General features: G+C 31.8%; 2 protein-coding genes across 2 annotated transcripts; both read right to left on the bottom strand.

Annotated features, from left to right (window-relative positions):
* Positions 1-4671: 4671 nt before the first annotated feature.
* Positions 4672-6034, bottom strand: LOC119832617 (alpha-(1,3)-fucosyltransferase C-like). Its single transcript, XM_038356300.1, has 2 exons — positions 5271-6034; positions 4672-4939 (listed from the first exon to the last, which is right to left on the bottom strand). Exons 1-2 carry the CDS (start codon positions 5984-5986, stop codon positions 4672-4674), a joined length of 984 nt encoding a protein of 327 aa, XP_038212228.1. The 5' UTR covers positions 5987-6034.
* A 1479-nt stretch (positions 6035-7513) lies between these two features.
* On the bottom strand, positions 7514-8797 carry LOC119832507 (alpha-(1,3)-fucosyltransferase C-like). The gene is made up of 2 exons (XM_038356169.1): positions 8067-8797; positions 7514-7862 (listed from the first exon to the last, which is right to left on the bottom strand). The coding sequence occupies exons 1-2, from the start codon at positions 8780-8782 to the stop codon at positions 7514-7516; spliced, it is 1065 nt and encodes a 354-aa protein (XP_038212097.1). The 5' UTR covers positions 8783-8797.
* Positions 8798-10453: the final 1656 nt, after the last annotated feature.

The following is a 10453-nucleotide window of genomic DNA, read 5'->3' as shown; positions in this document are numbered from 1 at the left end:
AAGGAAAATCTCGTTATACCGTGAGCTTTTTGTATTTGTCGAGGCTTATTTATGAATTTATCTATACATAAAGTTCTTGATAGTTTTAGACATGTGTTCTATACTGGACTTTGATCACATTTTATATTACTGAGTATTGAAATTATTTTTTTTATGCCATAGTCTGCAATGGAGCTGGTGGGTCGCCTGATAGTAAGCGCTACCCATGAACATTTCGAGAGGCGTGAGGTCAATTTCAGACCTTACGCCTCAACAAATGGATTACCGACTTCAAATTGGGAAGAGATTAAGAAAGGAGTGACAAGAGGAATAAAGAAAAGGACTGGGAAGGATAAGGAAAATGATATGGGCCTCCGGCTCCCCCACTCACCGTACGAAACACAATAGCATGCTATTATTTCACGCTGGTTTTCTGTGGGGGTGTGGTACTTCCCCGGTGCGAGCTGGCCCAATTCGTGCCGAAGCGTGCTCGACTCCAACACATACATATGTATTGTTTGAATATATTTATCTTTAAAGTTTGATTTTACTCAGTTATGGCGTTACACAATAAAAAATTAAAAGCTTAAATATAGTTTATTAAATACATAACTGTTGTATTATAATAAATGGCACTAGTCCGTTCGTTGAGATTTCAACTCGTATCATCTCCATAGCATGCAAAACAAGATTTTATATCGTATATCATGACAGATTTTACGCTATAAAATCTATACTTCTTACGACAAGGGATGATAATCCTCTTATAGAAATAGAACATATTCTAATGCAACGTCTGGTTTCCGCTAGGGTAAAATTATTATTCAATAGGGTTGCTACCTGCTATATTACGAAATAACAAAGAAAAATCTAATATATTTTTACTGTCATTTGTTTTTAAATATTTATAAAAGTTAACTTAAGGTATAGGACTTAATTGATTTTAATTTGAAATATTACTCTATCCAAATATGTTAATTATACCGCAGATAACATAATCTTATACTAGTAATTATACTTTTTAGGATCATGTTCATCCGATCATTACACATAGTATAAATATGCACCTTATATTTAAAAAAAAATAAATAAAAACTGAATACTGAACGGAGTTGCATATAATTGTAATGCTGATTAGTCAGACTGTAACAACACATAGTTTATACAGTTATTATGGCGCCAGAAAAGTCGCATAGAAGAGTGATTGTATTAAAACACCCTTTTGCCTGTAAAAACACATTTTCATGAAATCATCGCTTTGAGGCATTAATCTTAAGTCATTTAATATGCATTGCAAATTTGTGTCATCCTGAGAAATAATTCTTTACAATATTTGAATGTGTGGTAATACTGAAAAATTGCCCTCAGCATATAGACTCTATGATATACAAGCGTGTTCAAGGGTGTGTCAAACTTCATAGTACATTTTGGAATATTCCCATCTTTCTACAATTCAAACCTATGAAAAAATCTCTTTGAATTTTTCGCTGTATAGCGCTGAATCTCTTGTTCAAATATTGGCTGCACTCGCGTGCAATGCATCATACGTTCTTTCCTTGAATGAGATAAGTAAATAAACACGTTTCGTTAGATTTTCAGATATACACGCTTTCGCATAAATGCGAGACTATTACTTCTAGTTCTGAGGAAATCTACAAGTGATATATTGGACAAATTGAATCAGCAAATAAGTTTTATCTCTTAAGATGTTCAATGTTCTTACTACATCCTCACAATGCAGTTTTTCAATAATATGACAAACTCCACAGTAATATATTAAGAGTATGTTTATGTGCTAATATACATTGTAACACCAGTAATTTTTATTCTTTACTTACAAATCAAATTCTATAATCGTATGGATAGATAGAAGAAACAAAAACAATTTCGGCTATATTATAGATAAATTTAGAAATTGACTTCTAAACTCTTTTATACACTTTATTTATTTTAATACGTCGTGGTTCTATTTATATCATTCTAACAGAGGAATTAATTGTTAAATAACTTTGTCTCCGAAATTGAATACAAAAGGTTCAGATGAAGGATAACCAGGGTCGGTTTCCGTGGAGACCGGTCTAAAGATTACGATCGTAAAGAACGAATTTCCAAACAAACCTTTTGAAGTATTAACTTTCTATTGGAAGTTAGACTTTCTTAAGCTCTGTCCGACGTTATTTTTCGAACCGTATGCTTTAATAGAAACCAGAATTGTTCATCCAGGTACAATTGGTTGCGACGTGCGATGGTATTTCAGAAAAAAATAGGAATTTGAATAGATAATTTCGACATAAAATTAATTTATTGTAGCGATATTCGATAATTTGTGAACTGCAAAATGACATGACTACATAGCATAAAACAAAGTCCTTGTCCCTATGCCCCTATGCATGCTTAAATCTTTTACTACCCACAAATACGAATTTATCGCGTACGAAGCCGCGGGCAAAAGCTTGTTTTCAACTAAAATATGTTATTCTCATTCAATTGTGTTACAGTAGAAATCAATTGAAAGAAGAAATCAAATGTAGGTTGGGCAACCCTGGAAAATAAGGGGAGATTAATAATATAGTACGTATAGAGTAGTCGCTAATTCTCTCGACGTTTGATATTCCCTTCCCTGAGCATCAATTAATAATAATTATTTATTAGCATTTTTATTACTAGCAAAATGCGCAGTGCTTAGAGAATACTCGCGAAATTTTATACCTTGTAGTTTGAAATTTTAAGAATTTGTACTTAATTGCCCTTTTGTATATTATTCCCTTATATATTATGGCCCTTGTGTACCTACTTATGTAAATAATTCAACTACAAAAAAAATCATTTACTTTTTCTTCCAAACACAAATAACGAAAACAATATACAAAAACAAAAAACCTTAAAATAATATTAAAATCATAATTGACATTTCAATATGTCTTCACATAATTCATCTTGCTTCTTTATTGAGCAGTACCTGGATGACCGAGCTTTGCTCGGTTTAACTTCGTGAAGTTAGATTGTTTATGAGCGTTTTTTTTCCAAGATCGTTTAGGTATTTTTAAGTGAACACGTGCATTAAGAAGACTCAAAACAATATAAACAATTAGTCTAACCTCATAGCAAACACTCATTGACTTCGTTATTTAACAACGCCATCTGTTGGAACTTTAATTGTTCGCCAAAAGATGTCAGGAAGAGTCATAATAAATTGGGACTACTCAAACGCCTCCTATTTGTTAAAAAATAAAACACGTAATTATAAGTCGATAAAACAGGAATATGACATTTTCTAAAAAAGGTTCCTAGCTAGATCGATTTATCACCCCTTATATACTAAATTTCATGAAAATCGTTGGAGCCGAGATTCCAATTATATATATATATATATATATATATATATATATATATATATATATATATATATATATATATATATATATATATATATATATATATATATATATATATATATATATATATATATATATATATACAAGAATTGCTCGTTTAAAGATATAAGATTAAAAAAATGATATAATTCTTAAAAAAAGAACTTCAAGTTCTTTAAATTGTGGATATGTTTGTTGTGGTAATCTCAAAAAAAAAAAAACATATATATATACAAGAATTGCTCGTTTAAAGATATAAGATTAAAAAAATTATATAATTCTTACATAAAGAACTTCAAGTTCTTTAATTTGTGGATACGTTTGTTTTGGTAATCTCGATAATTACTATATAAAAACAAAACATTTTTACACCGGGAGAAGAGTGTTGTATCCCTTATAACATCATCAATATTTATATTTACTTAGTAAGGTAGAGTATATAGTATTTTCTTGTGTTTGATTTTACGCGAGTATTATACATTTAGAAATTTAAAACTTTTTAACGGATTTTAAACGCGATTTATTCATTATATTACGGGGAGACCCCGTGACCACACTCGCCGTAAAGTGTTCGAAACATCGGGTTAATAATATAATGAATAAATCGCGTTTAAAATCCGTTAAAAAGTTTTTAATTTCTAAAGGTAGAGTATATTTGTTAAAGTTAAATATCACTTGAATATTGTGAAATAAAAATAATATTGGACGTCCAATAAAGTGGGCATGGGGAAGCTAGTAAAACTTTATTTCGATAATACCAATTTCGTTATCGAAATCATAAAGATTTATTATAATTGCATTTCAGTTCCATTCGTTTTATTGCCATATTTCAATTTATCAATAATTTTTTTATTAGAATTTTCGAGGTATATTATCATGATTATAATATAAATAAACATAAATGTATGCGTTCGTTGCATAATAATAGTTGAAAATTTAATTGTTTGTAATGATAAATTTACTAATAATTATGTTTTGTATGTTTTATCTCGACTAATATTATAAATTTTAAAGTAATTCTGTGTCTATCTTTCTGTTTGTCAGTCCGTCTCTTCGTCTCGCCTAAACCACGCGACCAATTTTTATGAAATTTGTTTTAAAGTAGTTTGGAAACCGAGAAAGGTAATGGATTTTTTTCTATCCCGGTCATCGGAGGTCATCAAAGTATGCGGATTAAACCCAGAGACTGTATTTTCCTTTGAAGCCGCAAGCGGAAAGCTCGAACGGCGCAAAAATCATAATGCCAATCTACTATCTAACCAGAGAACATTAATGTTTTTTTTAAATTCATCTACGCATATGTTGTATATGTTAGCAATTAGCATGTGTTCGGAGGTGTCCACCATTCCTTAAAGTTTTTATAAACAGAAGTCGTTTTCACAAGATCATCTTCATAAAGCATGGAGCAAAATCTGCAATAATCATCCGTTTCTACACTTTCACTTCTTCTATAGTAGGAGTAATGATTTTTCCATTTAAAGTATTCTGCATATTTTTCCGGGTTTTCTATGAGTTCTTTCATTTTTTTCGCTAATTTTTTGGTTCCTAACTCTAAGGCATTCAGATATATACCGTCTGGCATAAACCTGAAAAATGTATATATGCTAAGATAAACGTAAAGAGATTAATTCATAGACCTAATAGCAAATGTAATAGTGACTGGAGTAAATGTTGAAGCAAAACTTTATGAAAGGAAGTCAAGAAGAAGGCATGTCTAAGAATTAAAAGTTCGACGACATATGATATCCGTCAACCTCTACTTGGCCAATATGGTGTATTACCATTTAATACTTAAATTGTAATTATATTGTAGTCAGTTTAGTAGCCCTTTACCCTGCCAGATAGAGACTTTATTTTATTCATCACCATCGAGAATCATCACAACTGTGAGGGTTTAGTTACGTAAGAGGAACATACCTAGTATAATTAGCACCTCCATAAACAATTGGCACTGCATAGTGTTTTAAAGGGTACAATAATTTTTCAGTAACATAGTCCTCGGAGAAGGAATTCTCAAACGACAAATAGAAATAGTAATCAGTTTCAATTAGTTTGTTACATTTTTCTTCTTCATCACGCGAGCATTCCAATATTCCACAATTCCCATAAATATCAATGTCCAAGTCATATTTGATTAATTCAATCGATAATTTTTTTACGAAATTTTCTCTTCCACTTTTCGAAAAGCAGTTTGATACGAACCAAGCGGCAGCTTTTGATTTATTTCGTAATATCCCTTTTACATCTTCACTAACTGGTGCCATATTTGGTAATTTTATCCAGTGCATGTCTTGTTTCGGTCCCACTATTCTATTTTCGGAATCCCTTACTACTATATATCCCCATTTGGCTTCCGAATCTAGTTTGTATGTCCAGGTCCAGTTGAAGAAATTGTTTAAAGCATCTGAACATATTGGATAGTTGTCAGCCGATTCTATTGATGCAAATGTAAACTTTTGATGGGATGATCTTCTTTTAGGCAAATCATATAATCCCATATTAACAACTTCTGGTCCAGCAAAAGCGATAACGTCGAAATTCGTGTAGTCTCTTAAATATGTTCTATTTTCTGTTACAAAACATTTGGTATTTGGGCATTTTCTATCAATGAAACCTTGTTGGCCGGCTCCCATGTATACAAATGGAACTTTATGAGGCGATGTCCATAGTAAAATATACTTTAAATCTGGCGATTTGTAACTATGTGTCAAGTTTTGCGAATTATTAAAAGTAATCGTAGTTTTCTTCAGCTCTTTCAGTCCCAGCAAATATTTATTGGTTATTTTTGCATCCCGTATAGATATGTAGAAAAGCATCACCACTACAAACAATACACAAAAGAAGAAAAATTTTATAAATCTTGCCGCCATTTTTTATCACATTTTATTCATTGTATCACCTACACACGCGTGCACACTTCATGTCCACTCGCAATGCTTGTGGAAATAAATAAAAATCTATAGTTGGCACAACTAATCACCATTTAGATAATCTATCTATTAGTTATAGAATTTTATCTTTGAGTGTAGGTACAGTAATAGTGTTGCGTTATGAACGCTGCTTGCTTCTCGTTATGAGGTAATCCTTGAAAAGTGTATTTTTTTTAATTTAAGTAAAGTAATAACACTTCCCAAAATATTTGCCTTTCCATTAACATACAAATTTAATGAGTGGAAGGATTTAGAGATATTTGTTTCTAGTTACAAATTATACTAAATACGATGTCCAAAATTAAAGGCAGTGCCAATGAACGTTGTTATTCTTCTGTATGGGTGCGATTACGGAATTGTGTGTGTACGTATTAGTAGGTATCAAAGTTCGCTCGATTCTATGCCATAGCCTTTAAATAACATTAGTAGATTACTATCAAGCTTTTGACTAAAAGGTTGAAACTTTAGAGAAGTTTTATTTATTCTTTTCAGTTCGTTAACACAATATGAAAGTTAATTATCCTGTGGCATTTAGAGACGTTTTGATAAACCAATACATTGCTATGAGAATATTCACAGGAATTTATTAAAATACAATATAATGTGATTTGTAGAAAGTATACAATCAATCACTATTACGTATGCTAAAACCTATAAAATCTTTAAATAGGTACGATATTATTTTCATATTAACCTTATTCTTTATAACATCATAATATGGTGCTTTTTTATCCTGTTCATGTTTTGTATAGTAAAAATCATAAAAGAAGCGATGTAAGCTATTTATAGGGCATTGTCGTAAATCCCAAAATGTCTGTTGATGCTTTCGTGTCGGTGAAGCAGACGTTAATTAAAAAAACAAATAAAGACAAGTTTCCAATGTACAATACTCGACATCACGTATGGACTTTATAACGGTATTTATTTCCCAACCTTTTTGGACATATTATTAGATACTTATTAGCACGCATGACCGCATAGCCTAGACACGTTTGTTAGAATGTGTTTTTTGAATCAAATATTCATGTGGAAATAAAAACCAAGTTTTTGGAAATTCAGTTACTTTACGTTACTTTATTGAAATTTTGAACTCAATTTTTTAACAGTATATAACAATTTATCGCAGTTAGATAAAAAGCTTCTTTCACAAACTATCACGACGAAACGATTCGCTTTTGTTTCTTTTTATTTATAATCTATTTAACTATGAAACAAATTGTGAAATTAATTTCATCTGTAAAAGCTTATTTTGGGTCTGAATACCACACGTTTCCGACGTTCATTTTGCATATCCTTTCTTCTTCTTCTTCTCGAACACCTGTAAGGGGGATCCCACCACTTTTTAAAATTCTTATAAACCGATTTCGTTTTCACCAACGTTTCATCAAACAACAAAGAACAGAATTTGCAATAATCGTCTGTTTCTACTGTTTCGTGTCTTTTGTGATATGAATAGTGATTCCGCCATTTAAAGTATTCGGCGTATTTCTTTTGGTCTTCTATTAACTCGTTCATTTTTTCAGCTAATCTTTTTGGGCCCAGTTCCCTTGCGTTAAGGTAGATACCGTCAGGCATAAATCTGAAAATAATGGTATAATGAGTTAGATGTTAAAAAATGCGGGTTGCTGTTAGTGAAAGGATTAACCTTAATAATTATAAAATCGATAATATTGCAGATATATAAACTTTCGTTTGTGAAAATGTAAATACAAAATTTTTTTAAAGAAAAGTTCACACAAAGCGCAGAATAATTACGCATGTACAACAACAAAGGTTACTGTACCTTGAATAATTTGCTCCACCATACACAATGGGCACAGCAAGATTTCTCAACGGATACAACAACTTTTCCGTCACATAATCCTTCGCAAAGGAATTCTCGAAGGACAAATAAAAGAAGTATTCTCTTTCTATCATTTTATTACACTCCTCTTCATTGTCTCGGGAACATTTCAAATTACCGCAATCACCATAAATATCTATTTTCAAATCGTATTTCGTTAGTTCAGCTGCCAAGTCAAGAACGTAGCTATGTCGTCTGCTTCGTGATATACAGCTAGATACAAACCAAGCAGCTGCTTTGGTTTTATTCTTCAATTTATACCTTAACTCTTCACTAACAGGTGCCATTTCATCTAATTTCATCCAGTGCATATCTGCTTTCGGACCAATCACTTTATTCTCTGTATCTCGTATAGCCATATAGCCCCATTGAGCGTCAGAATCCAATTTATATGTCCAAGTCCAATTAAAATAGTTATTAAATCTGCTGGAACACACAGGGTAATTATCAGATGATTCTATGGATGCAAAAACATATTTCTGATGAATCGATCTTCTATGAGGTAAGTATTTTTTCTTAATTTGTACAACTTCGGGCCCAGCAAAGACAATGGCGTCGAAGTTGGTATAATCTCCAAGATATGAGCGATTACTTGTCACGTAACAGTTGGTTTTAGGACAGTTTCTATTAATGAAGCCTTCTTGCCCCTGACCCATGTATATGAAGGGCACATTTTCCGGCGATGTCCACTGCAAAATGTATTTCAAGCCTTTGTTTCGGGTTATCTTTTCTGCATTAATCACTTTAAAGTTATTAACAACACTAATTGTTCCAGTTTTTAAATCACGTATACAAAAATATATAAAGGTAAGTGTTGATATTGAAAAGCAAAAGCCGATTGTTTTAAAAATGTAACTGAACTTCATTTTTACAAAGGTTCTGATAGAAGTTGAGAGCGCACGCGTTTTGATTCCATGTATACGTTTTCACAACTGGTAAGAAAACAAACAACATCATAGCGGCATAGAATATGAGGAATGCTTTGAATGTAAAAGCCACGTTAAGCATTCCCGTGTTCATTGGTTCAAAAGATACATGCTTGCTCAGTCAGGTATTATATCTTTGACCTCCTCTTTGGTATTGTGGTTAACGTGTAAATTTTTCAACTGAGAACACTTCAATTACTTGGTAGGTAATGAAAACTAGCTCCGGCTACAGAGCAGTATCGTTAAGAAAATAAATAGTGAAATAGGTGTATTATGTTTTATACATATTTAAATCTCACTGTCTGGGTGTTTAAGTACGTACTTACTTAACGTAAATTTAATTGGACATATTAAAATTTATTATAAAGGTGTTCCCGAGATTTTATACGCGAAGTGCACTTGAAAATAATTGAAAAGGTGTGAAAAATGGTAGATATAATGTGAATTGGTACAAGTGGGCGTGCTTATTACGCACACAGCGATCGGGCGATCAATAATTCAGTATCATATTGTTACAGCTAGTAAAAGCGGTTTCATACAATTTGGGTCATTGATGGTTGTTGTCTATGTTTGTGTATCAGAATAACCGTGATTTTAGTAGATTCTGTTTATACATACCATTTTTGCAGGTGTGGTAAAATGTTGCCTTTTTGACTTTATTTATTTATCTCAACAAGGACAATACATTTAGATTTACATTACTACCTTGTTATAATTTATAAGCAAAAATGTATTTTAACAAATCTATGGATGCAGTTAGATAAAACTCATCATATTTATTACAAGAGAGAGCGTTCGGTCTGGTAATGCCTTTACAGTGTTTTATAATTAACACTGCTCTTCCCAGCAGAAAGGAGGCGACAGGGGTCCATTTTGACCTTTACCTTGAACTGTTAAGTTAAAAAAATACATGTAGCTACAAAATTTACCTACTAATGGAGGCTACGTCTTTCTTTTGTATGTGTTAAGAGGTTTTTACGACATTTTCTCTTGGCATTTTTGCTAAGGTTAAGGGCCAAGATTCTTGTTGCATAAAGATGCTGTATATACGAGTATGTTATGCGAGGAAAAAAATTAAAATTTGTTGGAAATTAATTAAAATTTTTAAAAATGTTATGTTTTCAATAGCTTCAATCGCCACGAAATGTACTTAAGCACGTTCCAAAACCATCTAAATTGTTCATTCTTATCACAATTGTAACCTGTAAGTTCTCAACACAAAATAAATCAACCATAGCACGAATTACAGAAATCCAATATCAAATATACAAGCTATGTGACAGAATGCAATATAAATACGATGACAAAAGAATGATTCCGTGCGCACTGTAAGCTGGCGCTTACCAACGCTTTGTGGTCTTGAAAAATCAATGTGAAATATTTCAGCGAGATACCGCCCGG

The sequence above is a fragment of the Zerene cesonia genome, chromosome 15 (assembly GCF_012273895.1).
Source record: "Zerene cesonia ecotype Mississippi chromosome 15, Zerene_cesonia_1.1, whole genome shotgun sequence".
NCBI lineage: Eukaryota > Metazoa > Arthropoda > Insecta > Lepidoptera > Pieridae > Zerene > Zerene cesonia.
The sequence above is the reverse complement of the archived record's forward strand: the minus strand, read 5'-3'. Positions and strand labels throughout refer to the sequence as shown.